At 43.4% G+C, this 27504-nt stretch overlaps 2 protein-coding genes across 6 annotated transcripts in view; both read right to left on the bottom strand.

Moving 5' to 3' along the window:
- Window positions 1-18850, bottom strand: part of sybu (syntabulin (syntaxin-interacting)) — a 97705-nt gene extending 78855 nt beyond the window's left edge. For 3 of the 4 annotated variants that reach the window (XM_047333809.1, XM_035629986.2, XM_047333797.1), the window contains exon 1: window positions 18712-18831. The gene's annotated coding sequence lies outside the window, so the exon portion shown is untranslated. Of the gene's footprint in view, window positions 1-18711 lie in introns of all 4 variants that reach the window. The other variant, XM_047333798.1, reaches the window with a different exon arrangement.
- Window positions 18851-21457: 2607 nt separating this feature from the next.
- eny2 (ENY2 transcription and export complex 2 subunit) lies at window positions 21458-23927 on the bottom strand. 2 transcript variants are annotated; one of them, XM_035640920.2, is made up of 5 exons: window positions 23665-23927; window positions 23472-23548; window positions 22506-22576; window positions 22168-22242; window positions 21458-21737 (listed from the first exon to the last, which is right to left on the bottom strand). In XM_035640920.2, exons 2-5 carry the CDS (start codon window positions 23537-23539, stop codon window positions 21664-21666), a joined length of 288 nt encoding a protein of 95 aa, XP_035496813.1. In that variant the 5' UTR covers window positions 23540-23548; window positions 23665-23927; the 3' UTR covers window positions 21458-21663. The 2 variants fall into 2 exon arrangements, with proteins under 2 accessions (XP_035496813.1, XP_035496806.1); XM_035640913.2 differs by having other exon boundaries at window positions 23661-23927.
- Between the last annotated feature and the right edge of the window lie 3577 nt (window positions 23928-27504).

Consider the following 27504-nt stretch of genomic DNA (forward strand, 5'->3'; position numbering starts at 1 on the left):
CTTAATCAAGCATAAACGGAATAAGTAAGTGTGACATTTATGTGTTTATCTATCCAGTGTGTTTAAAATGTTTGATAACCAGGTTTATGTAATGAAATCAAATATGGAATATAAATCTGGAAATCTTATACACAATTAAAACACATACATTTCAAATATGAAGAGGAAATATATATACTTTTTTTTTTTTTTTAATTCCCAGCTCTCATTTTCTGCTATTTCTGGAGCTCTGCATGTCTGAAGACATCTTGATGTGGAGTTGATGGAGTACAGATCAAATGATTTTATGAATGTATTAAAAGCAGTGTAAGGTACCAGAACAAGTTTTTAATAAAGCAATGACATACTTTCAGCATATTTGCACACCCCAGACACCAAGTGACATTAGCCTTAATTTTGTTGTTTATTTGTCCAATCAGCAAATATTCTAAATCCAATAATATTGCTCAATAATGGTTCTGCCTTGCAGCTTTATCTCTTTTGCTGCTAACTGCAGGATAACTGTGTTGACCACCAGCTAGTTTGCTAACTTTCCCCGTCTGCTGTTTGGTGCTGAGCACTTTTCCATTGGAAACAGCTGCTCGCTGCTACTGGAAATAAGGTTGATGAGAGAGGTGAGACAGAACCAAAACATTAAAGTTGTGTGCGGTAAAATCAAAACAGTAAGTTCAAAGACGCAGTAAAAGAATCGCTGAAGGGGAACTATGAAGGACCCCTTTCACATTACACATAGTAATTTGATCCTTTGTTAATGCTGTACTATTGAATAGTGTTGCTCAAAGTTTTACATTTTTATTTTATACAAACAAAGGGGTTTGTCTAAGGCAAGGTAAGGTAACAGGTAGAAATGGCATGCTTTTGCCAAGTGTGTAGTCAACTCTTCCATCTAAGCATGTTTCTTCTGGCCCACAAGATTTCTTTCCCCACTTTTTATCAAATTCCTTTTCTTTCCACCTTAAAAAAAAATGAACCAAGAAGTGATCCACTTTCACCAAACAGTTTGCAAAATCAAACAGTGCTATAAAATTACATGACTTACTGTACCTTATCAGGAAACCAGAAAAACTTGAAACAAATATTCAGCGGGTGAGCCAAACGCTTCTCACAGGCAATTTAAAATAAACTGTGAAATGGAAAAGCAGTCTTTCATTTCAACTGCTTTGGAAACTAGCATCAGGAGAACTGTAACTCTGCAGAAAGTCCATCAGATGGTATATACAGTAAATGGCCTTTCAGACTTATCGCCTTCAACAGGGACAAAACAGTCACATCAGTCTCTCAGTAACATTAGCATGTGTAATTCCTAATAAAGGTGTAAAGATACGATTTTAAGACGGGAACCAAATGTAAAAAAGGTCACCAACAAATACCTCATCCGGTCACCTGAACACAGACTTTCTTTTCAGTTTCTGACTTTCCTTCTTTCTCTCTCTCTGACTCATTTAGACTTAAACATATTGTCACTCGTCAGTCCCCCATTACATGAACCATCTATGTTGACTCTGCTACAGTTTCAGTGGGCCTCATTGCTCCAGAGTTCACTTGTGTTTGGAGTGCTGAAAGACATGGACCCAGCTACAACTGGGCCAAAAACCTATTCAAAACACATTATGTGCAAGTCAAATGTTTTCCCCCTCCTTTTCTGTCGGTGTGTGATAAATTTATTGTATTTTGCGATGTTGTCACCTTTTTGCTACTAAGGTGATTATGAACCCACTTTTAAAAGGCACAGTTTTTGCTTTTAGGAGATTGGTTCATTTGCTTTTTTTTTGAGGAGAAGTTAAATGGAAAGATTGATGCCCGCTGTTATAGCTGGATGGCGAAAGTGAAGTAAGCGGCCAGAAGTCATTAGCCGGTTAGCTTAGCATAAAATAAGATCAGAAGCAGGGAAACAGCTAACCTTGATCTGTCCTACCCACCAGCAACTTGGCCAAGCACTGACTCATCTTTGAACAGAGCCATGCTAGTTTATTTTTGCACCTATTTCTAATCTTGTTAAGTTAAGCTAACAGGCAGCTTATATCAAAATTATCATCGTACTGTTAGTGAGAAACCAGATTTCTCAACCAGTTGAACTATTCCTTAAAATTTAAGAAACGTATTGGGCCGAGAAAGTTGTATGTGAGTAATGTGTGATGTGAGTACACGGTTAAAGTTAATCTTATTCTTTAAATCCCTCATATTTCCAAAAGTAAGAATTTTCTCATATTCTGTATGTATATATTTAGGAGTCGATTTATTATTATATGATATCCTAACATGTCAAAACTAACAGGCCGACTTCTTGTGACAGGATATCTCTGCAGTGTTCATTGTACACCCAATGTTTAATACTTCTCTGGCTAATACAACCGCTCATGTTCTCTACATGTACGTGAACTGCCAGATACATAAACTGTGGCCTATAAACTTTTATGCACATAGAAGTAAAAAAACGATCTATGGCTTTAAAGGGTCAGGCATCCTCGCCCTCATTCCTTTCTTGGTACTGGTACATGGGGTCATGACCTCCACTGAAGGAAGGATGAGGGTTGACCGTGTGTGTGTGTGTGTGTGTGTGTGTGTGTGTGTGTGGCTGTGCAGTAATGGCACAGTGGGAAGTTGACGATGAGTGTTTCTGACTTGATAACCGGTTTGCCCCTGTGTTCACCTTTAATCTCTGATGGGCCTGGCCAGTGGAAGGGTCACAGAGTGGTACTGCAGGATTTAACCCAAAACGACTCAGTGGTTCATGTAAATCCCACAAATAATTGTATCTTTCACTCACAAATGCCTACGGGGAGTTTCCCTTATTTTCAAGATGTTTTTGATGGGAGAAGAAAGGTTATAAAGCTGTAATTTTAAAATCAATTTTATACTCTGAAAACCTGTGGCACAGTCAAAAAAACTGTTGATATATATTCAGTATCTGCACAAACACTGCTTATTCTAATGGCACATGCTTTGTTGCAACTGAGGGGTTGTTGTATTCATCAAAGGCGTGAGTTTGACTACTGGGTTGCACTATTTTGGGGGTGACTAGGCAGCAGTATTGGACACACTTTGTAGCTTTCTGCCCCTTTCTTCTTTTTCTGTGTAAGTCATCAAAAAGAAATTCCATAATAGGAGTGAAATGACAAATCATGATTTCCCTGCTTCCTCTCTGTCAGTTTAAGTCTGCAAATGATGGCAGCGGTTTAAACACTATCAGTGAAAGGGTGAAGTTGGTCAATGTGTTGACAAGATGGATGTGGAGCGCAGAGGCCAAAAACAGCTGAGCACCAACTCAGTTGGCCTGCCATCTCTCCCTGATCAAAACCATACCATTAAAAAAGGCAACATGGCTTACTTCTTCTGGCTGTTGAGAACAATTCAAACGTAATTAATCTTGGTTTTGTCTGACTTTGAAAACACTTTCATTTGTTTAATTTCCTATTGGAGTGGGCTATTGCAGCCACGGCCAAAAAAGAAATGTGTTTTTCATCCTCGCCACCTCCCCTTTACTGTATGTTCCCCCCACTTCTTCCGATTGGATCTTCCTCAAAGACTACAAGGGCGTTTTGTTCTGCTTCATCTTACAATCTGCTGCTGGTGGGATGGCCGTGTTATACTGCTGCTGACAGTGGTCTGGTCTGGTACCTTCGCCGCACAAGATGTTGGGAGTCCAACAGCTTTTCTAAGTTAGAAGGTGGGCCAGCGTTTCTGTAGGATTAACAATTTTGTGAGAGACTGATCCGCGGGCCAGCCTTATTCTCCAGACGGCTCTAAGTTACAGGCCTCAAAGTGAAAAAAAAGGTGCAATTCTGGGCTTCACAATGGAAAGGCGGTTGTATTTGAACAGCTGCTATAGTTGCTTTTCGGCAGAATATTGATTGTTATTATGGGATAACAGGCGCACAGAGAGCATGCGCCCCTGAAGGTCTGGATGAAGACTTGTGTTATGATTTGATGAGATCCCAGAGATAGGTAAATGTCCGCCTAAAAATAAAGAGTGACAAATCATTTTTGCAGCAGATTGTTTTCTGGAAAGACAGATTACAAAAGGAATCAGCGAATGCACAGATCTGCATGTTTAAGCGACACGCGCCATTAGGGTGCCGGAGGAGAAGTGCCACCTCTCTGAAAAAAGCCCTAATGGCCGTGGCCTGGCTTTCATGTGAATAATGCTGTTTATATTAGGCCTCTGCTCCTACATTAGTGTCCTTCAAGTGTCTACACCCTCGCAGCCGTTTGGCATTTTGAAATACTTCACAGGCCTCCTATGTAGATTCTATTATCAGGGGCCGTGCACCAGTGGAAAGTCTGCGCGAGTGTGTGTATTAAGTGCTGTAGTGCAGGAGTCACTGAAGGGCTTCATTAAAGAATGGAAAGTATGTAGCCATCTCTGCAGGCTGGCCACAGCTCTTTGCTCTCACCTGCACCATATATGCCCAGTTATGGCCAGAGTTAGACCCTATTGAGTAAAACAAACACTGCCCCCTACAGGTCAGTGACTCCCTCTGCAACAGTGAGTCAGATGGGGATAAGTAATGAGAATGGATGACTACTTTTAACAAAGTAGCACCTTTTGCAAATCGTACACCGAGCTACACCCTAGCATGACTCATGCAAACAGACATTTCCTCGTTAGACTACTTGATTAATCACATATCTAACATAATGGCAAAGCTTCTGGACCAAGCAAACAGATCCGAGTCCCTGCTTCACACGATCCCCTCCACAAATCTGTTTCCTTTACATTCAGCATTCTCAGTTTGCCCAAAGTGTGTTCAGACAGAACAATCGGTCTTCACAGGGTCAAACCCGCAGGAGTCAGGCGGCCCTCCATCATGGCCTCCTTCCCAGAGTTTCTGATCACCAGATACGAGCGTGCGTGTCATCAGTCCCAACTTTATGAACGTTTTTACTCGCAAGCCAAGCCGCCGCAGCGATGCGGGCGGATCTACACATGCACATGTATTCATTCAAAGTCATGCTCCTAATATCCGATTGCCATTTTTTCTTGTGTTTTTACATACGCCAACGCAGGCCCTAATCTGTAAACGAAGCATGGGAGTAAGGGGAGAGCTGCGGTGAGAGAGTTATTTTAGAACAAAAGCGTGAAGTACATGAGCAGGCGGAGGTTTTGAGGTCAGGTTTTGGATTGACAAACTCACATTAGAGCTACAAGTCCAGCAACAGCGGCAGCAGAGGCCAGAGTAACACCACGCTGAGAAGACAGACGATGGAGTAAAGGACTGGGCAGCAGAACAACACGTGCAGGGCGTAAAAAATCCCATCACAGTCAATCAGGCGTCAGCTGCTAGTCAGGGAGGAAGAGGGGAAACTTTACCCCAGCTCTGGCCCTCCTGACTTGGCCTGCCGTGTGCAGCACGGGGGGAAATCCACTGGATGTCACATACATCTTGATTTTTATGAATGCTTTGATAGCTCCCCTAAAGGCACTCCCATGACCAGGTGGAGGGTATTTATACAAGCATGTCAGAGAAGCAAGAACGAGGGGGAAAGGATATTTGCTGATCCCCTTTGCACACAGAAGAAATCTTGCGGTTATTCTAATTGCAACTGGAAATAATTATCTGGCCGTGGACTCTGGGAAGCGGGTCACTTGAACGCACCCTGCCTCGATCACCAGGTGTGAAGGGTGGATGGCTGTGACTGACGCATGGCTGTCCAATGGGAGAGAGACCTGCATTCCTACTTTGAAATATTTGTGTTAGACCGTGTGTGTGTGTGTGGGTGGTTACTAATGTCTCTTCCGATAAATTGGAAGTCGATTGCAAAAACATAAACACTTTTACTAACAAAGACCATCATGAGAGTAAGAATAATTTACAATGTTCATAATACCTCATAAATACCCTACTGATAATGATGTCACTTAGTAGTAACTTGGGTCTTATTTTTTGTAGTTTTGCCCATCACGTCTGTTAGGTTCTGATAACAAGTAACTTCCGAGATCCTGGACCAGGGCCACATCTGTCCCAAGAGAAAAGAACAATCAGGAGCCAGTGGCACCAGCTCTTCGTAAATTACTATAACTTTGCCAACATATTTCTCAAGTGTTTTCCTAGTGAAGATTCAGATGTTACTGACTAAAAACACCACATTAACTAATTTACATAGAGATGATACTAATTTACACCCAATTCTGCCAGGTGTAACTGTTTCATACTGTATGTTGGCTTGCTAATATATGATGATGAAGTCATTTCTGGATCTTTGCAAGTATAGTAATACCTATCAAAGGTTGGCATTTCATATCACAGTTAGCTAATGTTAGCTAACTGTAGCCAGATATTGACATTACTGGCACAGACAAAAATCTGCTTAAAAGTTGTATTGTCTTACCATGAGGTGTTAACCATTCCGCTTAGTGTGCGTCCCAGTATTTTAGAGTATGCTTACATGTACACACGTGAGGGGACAAAAAATAGCTACCAGTCCAAGAGTTAGTGAGAGAAAAATTTCAAGTATGCCTCAAATGAAATGCACAAAGGCGCACAACTTTGCAAGCCGTGTTCCCATCAGAGCAGTAAGACCCACGACTTTATTGCTTCCAACACTGCAAATGAATTCCATGCATTGTAGTAGTCAGTGATAATTAGGATCTGCTGAACACCTTCAGTTTCCAGCTCTTACATATTCAGTATCACTGCACAATAAATACCTTTAGGGTTTTTTTAATGGTCTCTGTGCAACATGAAGGAGGGTGGGGGACATTTATAATCTGTATGAATGTTCTGTGATGTGACCAAAGCTCACTGTAATAACCACTTCGACGAGGAAAATACGATGGAATATTTATCAACTTCAGAACATAAATTGATTTTAGGAACATGTGGTAATTTACGGTTATTCCTGCTAAAAAACACGGAGCATTGACTGCGTAAAACTTTTTCTCAGCGGTGAAGGAAGTGGAGACTGAAATGGGATAAAAAGATCTCGTGAAATTTGAACTTTTTCTTTCTTCGTTCTCGGTGAAATAACACGGGCACAAACTGCTCCATTAATAGGTTATTTTGTTTTGAGGAGCTCATTGGAGAGCAATGAACTGAACCTCTGAAATCTCTGCCGTGGATGCAGAATGTGAATGCATATGTTTCAGTAATGCATAACAATTTTTCCATTTCCATTATTTGTGCGCTCAGTGTGTATGCTCATCTACGGAGGAGCCGTGTGTTAGCATTTCTCTGCTCCCTGGTTTATAACATGGTAATTGTGCAGAGCGACGACCAATGTGCCAGGTCTCAGTTTAATGAATCCCACCTGCAGCACATTTGCACATTCATTCCTCTCCAAGGAGAAATCCTGTTGCCAAAGCAAAGCCTGCGCCGGGTGGAAGTGTGCGACTCTGTGCTGCTTTACAAATCTAAACTGTGTACCCAAGATGGGTATGCCGATTTTATCAACCCGTTTAGATCCTGGTGACCTGTGGGGGCATATATTTATGTACATTTGTGGTGCAACGCATTGAACTCGGCACACAGGCGAGGGAAGGAGGAGGAGAGGCCTTTGGAATGTCTGAGCAAGTTGCCTCGGTCCTGAAACCCTCTGGCATGTGAAAGGGATTTCACAAACATGAGTGCATTGAATGATTAATTTAACAGCTAATCTCTCCGCAACACTGTATACATACCAATATCTTAATAGATTATTAGATAGTACGATAGGCCATGAATGTAGGCCTAGCTCAGAATAGCACTGAATAACTTCACTGCAGGATCCTGCTTTTTAAAAAGGATCACTCTTCTTATGGGTTTTGGGATAGTTTACTTGTTTTCACCTGAATCCGTCATTGAAACAGTGGAGCAGTAGATATGTACAGTTGGGCATCTGGGTGGAAATCATAGTCCTTTTTGGGGCTTCTTTATTATCTAGTGTCTATTATACTAGACAGCTGTATCTGTGCCCAAATGTTGGTCCTTCCTTCTACTAGTTTGGCCCAAAACTGTGTCCCCGGTAGGTTGACATTTGTGGCTTTGATTGAAATCTCTCAACAGCTAGAGGTACGATGGCCATCAAAGAGCACAAACATTTCATGGCCTCCTCAGTATCAATTGTAATCAGTGTGATAATGCTCAGATTTTTCATCTGTATTTTGGTCAGGTATACCTTTGTTTGGTGCTAAATAAAGAATGCGCATGCCAACACACTGAACTGAATTTAATGATAAATAATAACAATAAAAATTGTCAAAACCATCTGAGCTCGTGTCTCAATTGTGCTGTATAATGATGACTCTAAAAAACTTGGATGAATCCATCTATTGTTGCGCTGCAGCCTCATCATTCAGTCACCTTTGTTGCTCTTTTCTGTAACACTCCGCTCCATTTGGTTGTCAAAGCTGAATCACTCATGGCTGCTGCAGTACTGTTCTGTTGTTGCTCATTTCAGTAATGTTGCTCCCAGTTGGTGGTCCCAGTAATGAGCAGCGGGGGGTGGGTGGACCACATTGTATGGTATGCCAGAGATCTTTAGCTGCGCTCCTTCGGGCCCTTTTGCATTTAGTTACCCTGAGCTCATAATTGTGTGACTAAAGCAATTGTTCTCTTAATTGAAACCATTCAGCGCCTCTATAGGCTTTTCCCGCTTCCCTCAGGTGGAACTCAGGTGATCATTCAAAAACTCTCAGGTGGGACTCAGGTGACCAAAACAAAAATGCTGAAAGAGAAGTTTGTTTTCAAATTGTTAATCGTGATTGTACTGTTGTTTTTGGTAAATATCTACAGAGATAATTTTGAAAAGATCCAATAGAGGTCCAAGTGTGTAACTGAATAGCAGTGGTGTATCATTTAGCTGATATCTCAATATAAAAAGATTATCCTTCAAACATCTAGTTCTCCTGTTCTGTTGTTCTGTCAAAGTGCATGCCAAGAAATCACTGAATACGAGGACCTTATCTTGCGCACCACAGTTATAATAGCACATAATATGCTTTGCTGGCTCATAAACACTAACATATGATTGTGAAACTGCACACAGGTAAGTGACCAGATGACACAGCAGAGCTTAAAAAAAATTAATTATCCCTCCGCAGGATTTACTGCAGCTCCGGGTATAGTCAGGAATTTTTATTATGGTCAACTGTAGAGTGAATGAATACCCCCCCACCCACACGTTCAAGATCATGCTTCCCGGATAACAAATCCTCCACCCCTTTCTTTTATTTCCCTAAACTTGCTGTCACAAATATCTTCCGTAACGTATTTGCAAAGGGTCGTTTCACTTCCACCTTCAGTGCACAGTGCACGTGAAGCATGTCTGTGTGCGGAGAGCCCTTTCAATTTAATTCCTCATTCTGATTCACAAGCCCAAAGAGTGTTCGAGGGTGGAGGGGTCACAGTGGAGCATATGTGCACGAACAGTTTGCACACAAAGAGAAGTTGCCCCAAAACTTGCAAATGGGGGAGAAAAAAAATCTTCTGGGGCCACGGTTTGTTTTCACCTGAAGCAGTCATTTATCTTGGCCTGAGCCCAACACTAAACCACTGTGTATGTTTCTATGGTCTCAGTGGGTTTGTGTGTGCACCACAGCCACTTAAAGTGGTGGTGGTGGGGGGGGGCTGCAGGTTCCAGTCCTAATCTAGGAATTGTGAAACCGCACCATATCCCTGCACTTGAACAGCGCTTGGCATCTCCATTCTGCTGCTGAGGAACTGTATACATCAGCTCAGATAGAGCATGCAGATGAGTTTCGGGTGTGTTTGTTTTATTTTCACTGTGGCGAACATGTGGAGGGGAAGAGGACGACAAGAAGGTTGTTGCAGCTGGAGATTTAACACATTTTCATCCTCTGTGTCAACAGCAGCAAGTGGTGGTTCTTGATTCAGAATTGTGTGATATTTATCACTAAAAGATTGAGGTGAAAGATTTAATGCTATTGAGTCCGGGTCCAGATCAAGCTGAACTGTGATGCCAAATGATTGTAAAGTGCTTTTGAGTCTTTTGATTTGTCACTTTGGAACAGCCAACATCACAGTTTAAAGCTGCCATGAGTCAATATTTTTCATCATTGACTCCAAAGTTAGAATAGCTCCAGCTAAGTCCTGTAATGAATGTGTGTCCTCCGTGGGGGACGTGTGTCTCCTTTCTGCATTTTAAAAATGGGATAATCTTAAAACCTGTGGCCCTGGGAGGACATCAGCGATATGGTAGTTGTGCGTGTCCATCACAACAGCAGTTGGTTGATCGCTTAGCAGAGTGATTGAGAAATGTGAATTCAGGACGATCCTAAAGCTAAACTTGAATCAGGTTAATAGAGGTTTGCACAATATTTTTTAGCAGTTCTTAAACTTTTACGGTATAAATAGCACCCCTATGGTACTGTAGGTTGTTACAGCAGGTTGACCTTTATGATACTTGACCCCCCGGCTCCTATTGCTGAAGTGTCTTTAAGCAAGAGAGTTTTCCATTTGGTGGGGACTATTTTCAGCTGCTGAATAATACATATTTGGTTCTCTAGAAAGAATTCCAGGCAGGGAGTCAGTGTTTACGGGGTTGACTCTAATTAAACTATTGTGTGGTTTACTGGTGCATTTTAATAGTTTTGAGCTCTGTGGCATAGATGAATAAGATGTTAGAAAATGGGCTGCTAGACAATAGTTGTTAGCAAGATAAATCCATTGTTGTTGTTTTTTAATTTAAAGGGTTTTATCGGCAATAAGAAAAAATATCTTTCTTTCACCACACAGTTATCATATAAGTTGGAAAGCCCAGTCAACTAAATGAGTTGTGTTTCTGTCCGTGATTCAGAAGTAATTGCAACCATCCACTCTCCCAGCAACGCAATGTGTTATCTTAGATTAGCTCCAATTTCCTGAAGATGTTGCACATCAGCAGCAAGAGAAGGTCCTTAAAATGGGTATTTATCGCCTGCTTGCAGTCAACAGCACCCTCGGGAGCGTCGCTGAATGAATCCCAGACTTGCCGCGTAGCTCGGCTATCTCACTGACCTGCCGTGCCACCAGCTACTTTCAACCCGGAGCCTACACACTCTCGCTATACGGCCGTATCCTGGCAATAAATCACCGGGTGGTGTGAACTCCTCTGGAATGCTCGTGGAGTTGCCAAATGATTGTCGAGTCCAAGCAAGGTCCAAACCTTATCAGTGTCCAGCACATCTCTGCGTTATCAGAGATTAAAGCATGTGATAAAAGTGATCTCTTCAGCCCCAGAAAAGAATTCCTGTCGGCTATATTTCCAGTAATAGACCCCAGAAACACCGCTGAAGTTACGGTTATTAACCTGTTTGCTGTAACCTGCATTCCAGCTTCAGGTGAGCAACTGTAATCCATAACCGGAGGACATTTTTTGCTTTTCAGTCAACATCAGGAAACACATGATCTTGGTGTCCAAACGTGGCATCACAAGTTAATGCAAACTCCTCAGAGTTGATTAAAAGAAATATTATTGCAGCCATTTCAACCAAGGAGCACTTGCTTGCTTTAATTATGTCAAAACTTTTGATTTGCCAGTGTCTGCGTGCCAACAGGAGCTCTCGCCCGTGTCCACACCTGACTTCACACAGACGGGCCAAATCTACAGCATCTCAGAGACGACGAGACGGCCGACGCTCTCACTCTCCTACTTTTAGTGATGTAGTCTGAATCATCAAGTAGTATTTTGACATGCAAATTTGGCCTCAGGCAGCTTTTCCCTTGACCCCATCCGAGACTTGGGTGGGCTCCTGAAATACCTCCCTTAATTTGACATGACCCGATTTGGAGGATTTCAGTGTTATTACTCCTCTCGGACGTGTGGACTCACATGCGAGGCGTGAGGTTGACGGAGGTCTTCCCGGAGCTGTTATGAGAGCTGATGTGAGACAACACGGTGGACAATGCCTGGAGCAAAAGAGAGGCTTGGAAAGAGAGAGTATACAAAGTAACATGAGTGACAGGAAGGAGTGAAAGGGGGGGGGGGGGGAGCGATAGGGGGAATGTGGATCCAACCTGTGCAAGCCCAAAACAGAGCATCTGAGTTACTCGGACGTGTCAGCTCGACATCCACCGTCTTTTTCGTAGGGCCCTCCCACGCTATCACTCTATTGTTGTGTTGGAAGTCCCTGAGTTTTGACAGCTGTGCTCGGAGCGCTGCGACGGCGGTCTGGAGGGAAGGGCGTGTGTGTGTGTCTGGCAGTGTGCTGTCTGATAGTTTGTAGTGAATGTGCCGGACACTTTTGGTGTGCGGGGTCTCGGTATGCAAATATTGGTGTGTGTGTGTGTGTGTGTGTGTGTGTGTGTGTGTGTGCGCGTGTGTGACACAAGGGGCTAATCCTTTAGGGTGATTACATACGTGTCATGCTAATAAAGATATAATAAATTTGATTTATGCTGCACCCTGTGGCTCTTTAATGCAGCTCATTGTGCTTTATCAGCAGCCATTTGACGTGTAGTGCAACAGTGCAGCCGGCGAGGCTGAGGAGCGGAGTGGGGATTTCTGACACGACTTAGCTGCCTTTCAAATCACACTCGCCTCGGAGGTCGCGTGCTAGCATGGCTGCAAAAACAAGAGCGAGTGCTTGAAAGCACTGCTGCTCACTGTGTATGACCCACTGTGTGTGTGTGTGTGTGTGTGTGTGTGTGTGTGTGTGTGTGTGTGTGTCACTGAGCACATTCATGTTCCTGTCCGCACATACGCGTGCTTTTCTCACAACTGATTTGAAATTTTTTTTCAATACCCATGCCTTTAAAAAAAAAAAAAAAAAAAAAACCTGTGCAAGGATCACATTTACTTAATGATGTTGCAGCTGGTATACATTTTGTCCTGACGGGTGTATAGCCGAGGGAGGCGAGCTTGGGAATAAAGCAGGAATGTGTAGTGGGTGCTAGGCAGCTGGTGGCTGAGCCCCGCTGGGTCGCAGGGAGCAAGGCCGGGCCAGCCACATGAGCCTCAGCTGATTCACACAGCCAATGCCCCACGCGCACGCGCGCGCGCGCGCGCTCACACACACACACACACACACACACACACACACACACACACACACACACACACACACACACACACACACACACACACACACACACACACACACACACACACACACACACACACACACACACACACACACACACACACACACACACACACACACACCTGCACAAATCTGTTGTGGGATCACAGAGCCAAAAACACGGCGTCTAATTACGCACAGAGCCATATTAAAAATGGTTATAATAGCCTGATGCATCTTTGACGCTGACAGCCTATCCGCCCACCCGGAGAGTTGAACGCTCTTCCCGCAAAATTGGCAACAATCATGAGGGTCAACGGAGTTCTCCTTATTTTTCCCCAAAAGCAACTGTTGAGCACATGTGAATGTAGCTCGAGCAGAGTTCTCTTCCAGCCGAGTTATCATCGTCTTACTGTAACCGACAAGCGATCACGCCATAACACACCTACATGGAGAATTTACGGCAGGTACTTCCCCCCCCCCCCTTCTGTTGGCAAACAAGGAAGCTTATCAGCTGATGAGGGAATGCGGGAATATTTCAGGAGGGTCGCCCTGCACCTCCACTTCCTCTCCGTCGTCACTTCTTGTCAGAACGCAGGAGTTACGCAACTGCTACGCTGGTGTAAATGGGCACTTGCAGTGGCCCTCCGAGGGTAAAGTCCGTGTTCTAGGGCCCTGGCTTGGAAGGTTTTGTTTGAGTCCTGCCCCTCTTGTGTCCGGGACAGACAGAACACATGGTGACACCCTAAGCTTGTCTAAGAAGCTTGTAAAAAGCACAGGACTTCCTGCGGTCATTTAATGACATGCCACAGATTGTCATCACCTGAGTCACCTAAACACTCCCTGTCAATGCCGTCCAAAGATCGTATGTCTGTTTCATTTTTCCATTAGCATTCAAATGTCCACGAGCTTATAACATGAAATCTATACAGCACCAGGAGGACATTCGTAGAATGTCTCTTGGAGTTTAGATTTTTTACACAGGACTTAAAAAAGATGAACTTTTTGCTAAATGAGGTAGAAGCAGGCAGCAGTTTGAGAGACCTTCTGTATCTCCTCATGCTCAGTGCATATATTCATCTTCCGTCATCTGTTCGTTGACGCCCTCAACTGGCTACAAGCGGTACCTCCTGCTCTGCAAACCACAACATCATGCCGCCTTCTTTTTTCTTTCATGCTGAAACAGAAACACTACAAACAGATCGATTTTAGGCGGAGGAGTCTTTTACATTAAACAAAGTCAAAATAAACAAAGGGCATGAGATTACAGTACAACATTGAAGGAACAAATATTACAATGAATGATAATGCCCCTAGAAGTACGATCGTCAATGTGTCGACGTGTAGGGCTGCAACTAACAATTATTTTCATTATCGATTGATCGATTAGTTGTTTGTTTCATAAAATGTTGAATAATGTTGATTTCTTTCCCAAAGCCCCGAAATTATTCACATGTAAGAAGCTGAAATCCGAGAATTTTGACTTTTTGATTTTCTCCATAAAAATTACTTGAACCGATTAATCAATTATCAAAATAGTCGGCGATTAATTTAGTAGTCGAGTGCTAATCGATTAACGCTGGCAGCTCTAATGACGTGGTCTGTCTGACGGCCCGTTTCTCACGAAGGAACGTTTACAGTTATTGCCTGTTCATACTTGATGAAAAATGTTATGTCACTTGCAATACGAGCAATAAAACGGCGCAATAAAATGTCATACATGGGCAACATGAGCTGGCACAGTGAGAGCGAACATGTACACGAGCGTAATTGAAAATTGGAGAAAACTGCCGCATTAGAGAGACTTAGAGACACCTCGACTGTGTTCACACACCAGTGTGTATTGGGTTATTAATGGTTGCCATGGCGCCCACATCCTCTCTCCCCACGTCTTTGTCGGAGCCTCCTGTGATTTAGGGCACCATATAAACCCTACTGAGCCGGCCCCTCTGTCCTTTCCTGGCTGCCGTTATTGTTCCCGGAGCACAGGCCACAGTGTTTGGCTCCTCCAGCTGAGGAGAGAGCGCCTACTGGGCTTTTCCCATGATGATGAGAGCCCGCTCCGCTCGGCCCAGTCAGCAGGCAGTGGATAAGGGCCCCGAGCTGCTCCCACCCTCCACTCTCTCCCCTTCCCCGAGGCCTCCCAAGCCCCCCCCCTCCTCCTCCTCCTACGCCTCCTTTAGGTTCCCTCAAGTCTTGATCTGGCCCGTAAATTAGTACTTGGGAGAAAAAATAGGTTTCTGTAAGATGAAACTGGGTTTTCTGTGTGTATCAGCACACGACTCGGGGGAGACAAGAGAGAAGAAGCAGGCAGTAAATCCATCGGAGTCCACTGATAGCGCCTGTTTGCACAGCCACCGCCGCTTCCTTTGATCAAATGGCTGGGGGAGCGGGGGGTCGTGTGGCGCTGCCGAAGGTCAGCTATATATTACACTCCTAAAAGTGATTACTGAAATTCTTAAGTGAAACCATTCTGCTGCCAGGGTGTGCTCTAATCCCCTGCAGCGTTGTCTGGGCCGGGGCCGGGGCCTCTCTGTGGATCTGCGCGCCCAGCACTCTCCCCCCCACCCCTTCCCCACTTGTGTTTTCTATCATCCGAGCAGGCCTTAAAAAAAGAGCCCCTACATGGAAACATGGCCTATCCTGTTGCAATATCAACTGCAAGGGGCTCGGAGGAGGAGAGAGCGGGAGAGGGAGAGGAAAGGTAGCGTCAGGAAGCAGAAATATGCACACACTTCAAAGGCTAGGGCAGCAAATTAAGGGTTAGGGATTGGACACGACAGTAAGTGGCCTTTACATCAGAAACAGGGTAAACAATGTCTGGATTGTGTTTCGCGTCTTTCCTCTGTGTTGTTGCATAGAGACCCCCCCTGCTCTCCATCTGCACACTGGCTGTGCTGTAGGTAAAAGCACTGAAACAACTCAATGAAGGGAAGTTTTTTTGTTTTGTTTTGTTTTGTTTTGTTTTCTTACACCGAGCAAATCATTTCATCAATTGAGCCGTGATGAAATGTTTGGTACCCGAGCCAGCGATGTGCACAGGTGACTGGAAAATCTGACACACACATTTTGAAGGACGGATTGAGCGTGTCGTAAAGCCTCCGCTGCAATTCCACAATTTATGACTGGTAGCTAATCCTCGCCACCATGTTTCACTGTATCAAATCAATTACAGCCACCTGTAAAACAACTGTGTTGCTTTTTGAGCGCGATGCAAACACGCTTCAGGAGACAAAACTGTGTGCGCGCGCGGCATGGTTTCTATACTGCAACACAGCATCACAGTTGATATCGCGCCAGCAAACATGATCTAAACAAGAATTATGTGAAGTCATGCTCCATGAAACTTTATACACATTTGCTGATCATTACCTAAGATTACTTTGTGTTAACTTTGGCAGACCCGCTCTTGGCTCTCGGATTGAAAAGGGGATGATGTATTTCCTCTTATTTATTATTTGCACTGGGCTACTGCGAGAGGGGGAAAAAAATGAGAAAAAGAGTGTGAGTAGTTGTATGCCTGCGACCGGCGCGTCCATGCCAGGAATAACAGAATGAAACTTGCTCCTCGGCCTCATTAGCGTGTAGAAAACAGTTCCCGGGAGACACAACAGAGTGTAAATACATTTAAAACTCTTTACACTGCAGGATGCTCCGTGCCAACTTCTCCCTATTTCTGCCCCCCCCCCCCCCCCCCCCCCCACCCCCCTTTCCCTCGCGAAATGAGAATGTAAACGGCATCGAGCGCTGCAAGTCAGTCGGCTTCAAAAGAGTCGCAACCCCATGTTGCACGTCTCATAAATTCTGGTGAGGGAATTCAAAGAGAAATTTATCGAGCATGGCATTCACACATGTTGACAGTAAAGGGGGCCAAACTGCACACCGGGTCTTGGGAATTTTGTAGGGAGCACATGGCCCCCATTTTTTCTTTTTTTTTTTTTGCTTTGAAACACCCTCTTTGACCCTTTGTCTGCTTACGCAATGCCTTTGCCCTTTCCATCATGAGAAAAAAAAAAAGATAGCGAAAGATATATGGTACGTAGAAGCCCCTAGCTGCGTCCTACACATGAGAAATGTCAGACGCGCTGTTGTAAACATGCAGATATTCATCTATCCATGTTATATGACCGTGTCTATTTCCTGGACTCTTCTGAAGCAGGTGCACCGCGATCCCAAATAAGGCAATGTGCTATAACATCACCATCGTGACTCAACATTTGTTTATAACATGAACATGTTCCCGCCATGTGTTTTCCACCCTGCGCCGCCTTTTTTTTTTCCCCCCCTCGGTTGTTTGTACAGTAAGGGAGGTGTTTATGGTCTTTGGATGTTGCCAATTTCACTGGAGAGAGGCCTCTGGAGCAGCGATGGGACTCGGAATACAGGACCACACTTTTGGCTCCGTTGGCCTATTGACACAGCTGCTATCACGCCGCAATGATCCGATTCCAGGGGCGGTGGACGTATCTGCTCACACACACACACACACACTTGTCTTTTCCCTTTAAGAGTCATTAAGTGCTGCTCAGACACAGCTTGATGTTGACTTTGTCTTTTGTTGCCGCCGGGCTGGACGGTGGTTCATTCGGAGGCTGCCTCGCAGAGCGTGCTTCCTCGCCGCCCGCCGCCGCTGCGAGCACCAAAGCGGGTCCTCAGGGTGCATTCAGATTACCCTCCCTGCCACACCCGAGAAGATGTACAACCCGGCTGCCTGAGCCAAAAAAGAGCTGGATTTCTGGATTTTTCCTTGTATTTGCACAACTCTGGCCCTTTCCCCCATATGTCATCGGCATAGCAGATGAAAAAAAAAGCTGAGGAAAATTCTGAGTAGAGCTGCAACAGTTGATCAATTAATCATTAAGTAATCGAAAACTAAATGAATCGCCAACTATTTTGATTATCAATTAATCGGTGAGGTCAAAATGCTATGATTTCAGCTTCTAAAATGGATATTGAATTGTGTATTTCCTGGTTTCTTTTCTCCTCTATGACAGTAAACTAAATAGGTTTGTTGTGTCAACAAAAACCAAACATCATCTCTGGGTTTTATGACATTTCATGGACCAAACAACTAATCGATTAATCGAGAACTTAAAAGACAGATTAATCGATAATGAAAATAATCATAAGATGCAGCCTAAAAACCGAGTGACTGCAAAAGTGACACAGAACTATGGACGTAATCTTCCACCACGAGAGCAACAAAATAACTCAACTCTTCAGGCTGGAAATTAATAATAATAATACTGTTTGTAAACTTGCCACAGACCAAGAGATAACTGAACACCATCAGGTCCAACGGGGACACGTCAATATCAACCATTTGCACCTATATGTAATACAATAATATATGCAACACAACCAAAACACCAAGCAACTAAATCAGCATATCGCATAAACGCGATAACTGTACAAATATGTCCACATGTGACAGTCGTGATGTTCCAAGCAAACAACACAAGCTACACATCAATTGAAAGCGCAGAGTCCAGTGATTACATGGTATGTTTATAATAACTCTCCGACCAGCTGTCATCCAATAAGCAGCCGAAGAAGAGCAAACAAATCACTTGAATCACATTATGCTACATGCTAAACATGAAGCTGTGAAGCCTCATGGCATCTGCACAGAACCTGCTAACGGAACGAGCTACATGTCACTCTAACGCCCAGACTCCAGTCTGCTTCCTCTAACTCTCAGACAAACATTCAGCTCACCAGCCGCTGACCAGGGTTCGTATCAACACAGCGACACACGTAAAATGTTGTCTTACCGTCGAAGTATTCGCAGGAAAAGTCTTGTTTTGATCCATGAGTCCGCTTCCGTTAGCTTAGCACAAAGACCGCTCGTCATTTCAAGATATCAATCCACCTGTTCTGTCCTTCTTCGTCTGTACCAGCGGAAGTCGCGTATGAAATGGTGTCCGGGGGAAAAAAAAAAAAAAAAGTTCGTCACAGTCAGTGGGTCCGCCCCCTCACAGCGAACGGTGTTGTTGGGAGGGATTTCTATGCTGTCGGAGGATTCCACTGGCTCTGACGGATTTGTAGACGTGTCAATCACCCAGGTTGACCAATGGGCTGCTGAGCTACAGCCCTTTAGAACTTTACGTTGCGTCTGATCGAAGCCGCACTACAGAGATCGTCTATCGAGAGACAGATGATCCGCCGTCTTCGTTAAAACAGACATGAGTAGATGTAATACCCACTTACAGAGACATCAGCGTGACATTTGGCACAGATAATTTTCATATGTTGTTCTATGGATTCCCAGAGGAATGGGCATCATCTGCCTTACTACCTGGGAGATATACACAACAGTGGAGATATTTTTTTTTCAGGCGTACATGAAATCTCTCACTTATTTATGTGTTCCATCTTCATTTACTCTGAGCCAGTAACATCTATACTTGATTTTTCACCTCTACTATAATCTCAGAAGTGTTACCCAAGGTTATTCATTTAGACCAAGTATTTGCAGAGATATATATTCTTTTGATTTTGGGCATGTCATTTTCTAGCAGAGACCTGCGAAAGGGGTTCCTCGATCTGAAGATTCCCCCCCCCCCCCCCCCCCCCCCGTCATGTATGGACTGATGTTTCTTTTATTTTGTATGACCTACTTGTATCAGTGACAAAAACACATATCTGTATAATGCAACACAGTTCAAGAGCAACACAAACTACTGTACAAGCCCCAGAATGATCACACAGCTGAATCAGCAACTCTGTAAAAAGCAGTTTCAACACAACCATGTGTCTCTATATAGATAGACTGGTGCTACAAACTGCTACAATGACCATACAACTTTTACCGTCACGTCTCACACAGACTTAGCTCTGCTCAATACGAAACCACTTCTGAATAATCGAATATACCAGATTATATCAATACCACCACAATGTGCAGAGTCATCTGGTTACTGTAAAGCTCCCCTGCAAAAGCTGCGCAGGCCCTGAGTGATGGAGAAAAGCTGAGAACGGAGAGTGAGAAAGTAAATAAAAAAATCTGTAGGATAATAAATTGCATCACTGGTAATTCTATCCAGTGCCGGGGCTGCGGTGAACTGCAGTGCAGAGCCTCCTGTACATGCGGGGGCCCGGCGAGATCTGCTGATAACATGGGGATTGATGTAGGCCATTAAGGGAGCGTGTGTGCAGGGGGCTGGAGGGGGTGCGTTACATCTGGCCTCCACAACAGCACTGTATATCAGCATGTTGTCACCTGGGCTGATGTCACAGCAGGTCCTCCGGCTAAGAAAACACACACTCTGTCTTGGGTGGGTGACCAGCATCGACTCACTCACTACCCACTAATGTGCTACTCGTGCCGAGGGTGGGGGTGGGGGTGGGGGGGCACTATGTTTTGGGTTCATGTCCTCTTGCGAATGTAATCCATAACCAATAAGGCATTGTGCGTGTTCAACTAAAGAGATCTTTCAGCAAAACAAAATTATGTGGTTCAAGCATGTGGTCAGAACCGAGCATTCCGGTTTTATTTACCTGAAATTAAGTTGCTCAAGCAGTGTTGCATATGGCCTATATGCAACACTGCACACCACTGAAGAGCATTTTGAATCCAAGACCATCATGTGTCTTTGTAACAGATCCAGTTTTCGCTGCATGTTTCCAATGTCATGAGGTTTGAGAATGGCCTTTTTCCACCTTTGCAACCATATTTCAGCAAACTATGTTTGTCTATTACTTCAGGACCATTTCTCTGGGAAAGTGCAATGTTCCTTCACCCCGACTCTGACCTCACAGCCAAAAGAGACCATCTTGAAGGACACGCTCAACTACTTTTTTATGTCGTTTTAATCGCAGGAAAACCAAATTGCTGTCATAATATTTTTTTTTGTATTTCTGAATAGCAGTTTTTTGTATTTCTAAACCTAAACCTAGCTTTTAAACATGTCTGCACCTTGGATCTTAACGACTGACGATATGGTGCTTGCTATTTGTCCCTAAAAGGAAGACAAGCCACCGTACAGCCACCTGCGCAAACAGATTTAGGTCCCCACAACATGAGTAATACCCAGACCACACACACTCTCACAAAAATCCAGTCATATATATGATGACTCGACACACACAGGGGCCTCAGTGGTTTTGCTTCTTTAATGTAATTGAAGGATCCGTGTACTTCTTCCACCACTGGAGACCAGATGGACCTGGACATAAAGTAGGTATCATATTAAACACTTAAACATTTTAAGGTCAATGGTAAGTAAGTATTCACTTCAAGGTCTGAATCTCACTGGCAATATTCTGAAGAATACCACCTTAAAGATTAATTTAAATTGCCAGTAAAATATCAAAAACACTAATATCTGGGGAAAAGAAATCCAGAAATAAAAGCCTGCTTTCCAGAAACATTCTTGTACTTCACTGCAGCTGCTTCATATTTATTATATTCATATACTATAGAAGGTCAAGCACTTCACCTTGTGTCTCTATCATCTCCTCTCGTGTTTTCGTGACACCCTCGTTGGGAAATAAATAATTTAGTCCACTCAAATCCAATACATCAAAAAAACTTTATTTCTCATGAACAAAGGTCAGCTGAATGTGCAGGTTAAGTGCATTTACAGGTACGTGACAACTGTCGCCACAGGTAAAAACATTAAAAAATAGCCAATTGTGTGTCAGCAAATCAATTTATTAAAGTATGATAGTAAGGGCAAGGGGGTCTGATGAAATGTGCAAACGGTGTTAGTTAGTAGTTAAAGTTATGTGGCATGCTGAGATAAAAAGGCTCGTATTCTGTGGAGGAGCTCCTTCTTGACGCTGTCTGGCACCAAGGCTGCAAGGGTAAGAAGAAATCGGCCACTATAAACGTATTGTTTGGCAAAAAACATACAATATATGAATAGTACTGTACTGCAAAACGTCTGTCTTTGCTCACAACTACACCCTTCACTGAAAACTCAACATCTTGTGACTGCACCACTTTCTACTGAGGCTACAGTTGGTGGAGTAAATGGCTTCTCTGCACCTTCTTTAACTGATGGAAAAGTGTGACTCTAGAGCAAAGTTTGATGTCTTTGAGAACAGACAAAAAGGAATGTGTCACATGTATGTTACCAACACATATTGAAGGTGGTTGAGCTCAGTAGATTTCTTGGGGGGTAGTGGCATGATGAATAAAGTCGGGCAAATCAGAGATGGAGAATCTGTAAAAGCCAAACTGCATCTGTTGTATCATTAATTATTTCAAATTCAAGCGGAGGTACCTCTTCCTTTAGGAGTGATCTCTACCACCAGGTCCTCAACGGTGACATGCTCCAGGCCTTTTTCTTTGATTACTTCTGCAAAATATATGTAGAGGGTTATTTAACAATTTAAAAACAAACAAAAAAACAATGAAAACATTAGGTCAACAGCAAAAGAGAGGGATGAGTGACAAAACACAGAAAGTAATGTAGCTGCTCTGGCTATGTGATAAAATGTGGAATTGCCCTTTTAGATAATTCCTATTTACAAGAACCATGAAAACTCATGAACATGTCACAACTCTTCTCTCTGCTCGTGGGACCATCACAGTATCTGAACAATAGTCCTGTAACTTTACCTTTGCAGTGAGCCTTCATCTGGTCCTTCCAACCGCACTCAGTGAGCTTAGCTCTCAGTAACTCCTTCAGTCTGTCGATGAGATGCAAAGGACACATGAGAACATGGCAGGACAGGCACATTTATTAATAACAGCAGGCAGCATCTCTGTATTGATTGCAGCGCCACTAATTCCAAGTGCCACGCTCTCGGGTGGGTTCAGACTATCAATACATACGCCAGAGGTCAGCGATTAGTTTCACCTGAAGGGCAGTGTTTTTTTTTTCTAGCTCTCTTAATATTGTACATTGTGTTTATCACAGTTTAAAACTATTAATCATACTGTGTTGTTTTTTTTTTAGCACAATCCTAAATCGCACATGAATAAGTATGGGAGGACTAAGAGTTACGGCGGCTAATGATAATACACATTTGACATAGAAATGACTCATGAACACAAAAGTGTGTTCCGCGTCGTTCTATGAGACGGGTAATGTAATAAAGTTGTATCCACAAGTAATACAACCGTTGACTGCTTCATTTTGTGGCTGGATGAGAGAGCTGTTTGTCAACGCAAATATGATATTGTCCAAAAAGGCAAATGCTGCTGCAATAAAGTCTGATGATAAATAATATCATCCATGTCATTTCAATGAGACAATGTGGTCAGCGAGGAACAACTGCTGGAGGGCCATATTTGACTTATTACAACACACCAGCCACTTGTGTTCCTCTCTACAGTGTTCCCATGACAACCACGGATGCAACAAGTACAGTCTTGGTGTGTCACACTTTAAGTCTCAGTGTTGAACTGTCTGCAAGCCCAACTGTAAATTACAGAGAACGATAAACTACAGATGCCATCAAATCGATGTTGACGCTTCCAATGAGCAGACTTATAATGACGCATGATAATAATATTATGAAATAATAATATAATTCACTATTTAAAAAAACAGCTTTTTAACGTTGTGACGTCACCTCTCACCTGTCTCTTTCGCCCATCTCTGTCAGCTTCTGGTTTATTGTTGCTCTCATTCTGGAGTCTTTGCTCATGTTCTGCAACTGTGACACACACACACACACACACACAAACACACACGCGCGCGCGCGTCAGATGAACAGCAACATGCTAAGCTAGCTCAGGTCACAGATGCTGTTGTCAGTATCTACTCACTCACACAGGTGAAGGGCGAACGAAGGAGGTCTCACTCTGCGGCGCTGCAGCAAAACCTCACCACTTTTTTTCAATGAAAAAAAAAAAAGAGAAGGTAAACTCTCTTGACGTTAACTGACAGTGACGCCGCCGCAGCAGCGCATGTTAGCGCCTGACGTCACCAGGGCAGCACACGGTGGTTGTTATGAGCCGAACTCGTCTAATTGGCGTTTCAGGACAAGTGTCGCATGAAACTGTGTCGTTCCGCTGTTGATTTGTCTTTTCCGGCACATGTTGCAGTCCGGCAGGAAACACACACCGCGGAACAATGGTTCCCTACGCCCCTCGTTTTTTTTTTTTACCTGCAGTACTCTGGTACACCATGTGGCGGCAGTGTCGGTAAATAAATACGAGTCATTCTGATCGGTCCAGTTCTGGTTGTTCCAGCGGACTTTGACCCTTTGACCTCCTTTTTTTTTACTTCCTGTTGAGTCCTTTCATTCAAGAAATCAATTATTATAATGTGACAACATAATAATTGTAAACTCACTATGGTTTGACCTGATTGAATGTGCAATACTCACTTTCTATCTGGGAAATGTCTATGTCTAATGTAAATGCTAAATGGACTTTTAATAGTCTTGACCTTTCAAAGCACTTTTACAGTACAAGTCACATTCAGCCAGTCACACAAATGTAAAAATACTGTATGGATTTGTGTGACACATTCACCCAGTCACACAAATCCATACAGTATTTACTTAGTTTTTTCTGTTTTCATACAGTCATACTCATAAACTGCCAGCACAGCTGCCGGAGGCAATTTAAGGTTGAGTGTCTTGCCCAAGGACACTTTGGCACGCGGCGATCGAACTGCTGACGTTCTTGGTAAGTAGACAATCTCTCTACCTCCTGAGCTGCAGCTGCATTATGTGCAAATCTGTTCACACTGTATATGTTCAGTTTACGTCTCACTTATTATCTCAATTTGTATATTTGTATAACTGTTGATATTGCATGTTCTCTTATCTCATCTTACAACTGGGGTTTATTTCATACTTTTACTTCAAAGTTTCATACATTATAAATGCATCTACCTTCTACGGTGTAGTTGATGGTTTATCAGGTGGGTGGTATTTATCAAATACACAGAAAGAAAAATTACTTCTGTTCAAATGTGCGATTGCTTCAGTTCGAAAAACTGTTCAAGAACCTTTTTCAAACATCTTCAGGTTAGCTGAGGCGCTCAGCAGGGCACGTATTTTTGCAGCAGTGTTTACAGTTGGTTTTTGAGTGACTTCTTGTGTTTGCTTGAAGTTGGGTTGAATGAAAGTGTTATTTACTTTGTGTCCAAGTGCACTGGTACCAGGCCTCACACACGAGTGTGAGAGGTTTCTCAAGAGCTGCTGGGAAACGTTGGATACCAAAGAAAGGATGACATGGGTGAAAGCTTCTCGTGCTTACCTTCACTGCCACGAACATCCTGAAGACGTCAGGGCACCAGTCTTGAGTTGTTCTTAAATGCTACAAGAATAGAAATTTGGACATAGCACACGATGTGTGGTCTCGGTCCAGACTCAGTGATGTGGAGGGATGGGACATTTCTGCATCCACAGATCAAACACCATCCAACAGTCCTTTGTGTCCAACATAACTATCCCTTTTTTCCTGATTCGTGCCGTCCTTACTGTGCGATGTTGATGGTGCCTTTGATAATGTGCCAGAGTGCCTTACTGTATATTCACATTCAGAAATTGTGCTGGATCAAGTCGAGCACTAGAGAGGGAGGCCTGTGGCACTGATGAGGCGTTTGTTCCGTGTTTTTTTTATGACAGATGTACCTGCTGAAAAAAAGAACAAAACAACCAAACAAAAAAAATGCAGGGTAACTTTTTCCCAGCAAATCCTGGAGCAGTGTTTGAAAGGGAAAATAGTCGACCTGAAACCTACAATTTGTTTTTCCACCAAAAGAAAGCTGCACACATAGTTAACACACTTGAACATGCACACATTCAGAGTCCCCAGGGGATGTGTCCTATGATGTTAGTGATCCTCTGGCTTTTCCCTCTGGTGCCACCATACAGTTGACATTTTAATCTCTTTGTATAAACGTGTCACCATCTCTTTGTTGTGATCATTTCCCCCTGCGGAAAATACATGGTTCATGCTTCCTCTGAGGATGATGGATGAGAAAATGTGTCTCTCCTGATTTTTTTATGGCGTGCCATCACCTGGTCATGTTTTCACCTCGGCTTCGGTTCATGACAGCAGGCTCGGTGACGTTCCCATCAGCCTCAGCAGCAAAATGTGCAGAGTCGACCCTGAGGATTCACTATTTGCAGTTGGGTTGGAGGATTTTGTGTTATGGATTCTTTTTCAATGTTTGAACATCTCTATATATTAATGTAGAACAGCTTCGGAAAAGGGAAAGATTGTTTGCAAATGGTGATCACGGTTGAATAACATTATTGCGTGAGGCTTCGCCCTTTGAGATGGTGTTCAAGAAAAATAAGAAAATGGAAATACATTTGAACAGTTCGTAAAAAAAGTTATGAAATGAGAGAAAGAGATGTTTTTGGCAGTCACCTACGGTGTAATAATTGAGAGCATGCAAGAAGGAAAAGTGTAAATGATGTATGTGTTACTCAAAACTTGTGAGCATAATATAATATATAATGTTTAAAGAGACGAGGCTCATATTATCTTACGCCCCCCAGTCTTACTGCAAATCTGAATTTTAACTTTATATGAATGGATGCCAACATTTTGGGACATTGCTTTAACAACCTCCGGCAATCCCCCTTGTGTTATTACTTTCTTGAAGTTGTCAGAATATTCTCTTCCTGTCTCGACAGGGCCGAATGGCACAAATCACAAGCCGATTTTAATGTAAAAGATATAATAAGGCATGCAGGTACGGCTTTAGGGAGCTGATTCAAACGAGTACTCTGAGGTGATTTGGAACCAGACGAGACAAGACATCATCTTTGGCGTCAAATGTGAATGAGTTTTTTAATAATTGATGGGATAGAAATTGAGGAGGTAAATGGGAGAATAGAGGCAATCCAAACACTGTGATTCACCGTAGATTGAGATTTCCTCTGATTCACTCCGCTGCACGAATCTAGGAAGATTCTGTCGTACACGAGTAAAAATTCAGAACTTTATTGCGTCTGAAAAAAAAGAAAAGAAAGGGCCAATACTCTTTTTTTCGCCTCATCACGAACAACCCTGCGACGCGGCTCCCGCTCCTGCTCTGCTCAGTCGCTCTGTTTAATTAACCACTTAGCTGATTTCTGGTCGCTCGCAGAAGTGCCAAAAGAAAAAGAAAAAAAAAATCATAAAACCTCTTCAAGAGCAGTGAAAGGACGGGGAAGCTTTACCCCGTTACCCTGACCAGGACTTTGAAATGAAATGCCCGAACAGCAGTAAGAAATCGACCTTTCTGAAGTGCGGCCCGGGAATGACTCCCCGTCTGTCTGGGAGTTAAATTTGCGCAGGTCTTTGCTCTCATTTTCAAGCGGGGAGAAAAATGCCTCCCGCTTGCATCACCTCATGACAGACTGATTGATGCCCTATACCTGCTCCGGGAAGAGTAATGGCCTTCCCTGTGAGCGCGGGTCTACATGACACAGAGAAAAACCCGTCCGTCCACGTGTCTGTCTGGCGGCTCGGCTAATTCACCCGTCCGCTCCGCTGTCAGTTGGCCGCTGCGGTGAGGAGAGGGTGAGAAGTTGTAGAGAGTGTGGTGTTTTTTTTTAATCTTTTCATTTATTGCTGCTGGTTGTCATTTTGACTGCTCGGACACAATCTCAGGTGTTTGTGCACCGCTCCAGTTTTTCGTCGACGTGCTCGAGCAGACGCG

Source organism: Scophthalmus maximus, chromosome 1, assembly GCF_022379125.1.
Source record: "Scophthalmus maximus strain ysfricsl-2021 chromosome 1, ASM2237912v1, whole genome shotgun sequence".
In the NCBI taxonomy this organism is placed as follows: Eukaryota; Metazoa; Chordata; class Actinopteri; order Pleuronectiformes; family Scophthalmidae; genus Scophthalmus; species Scophthalmus maximus.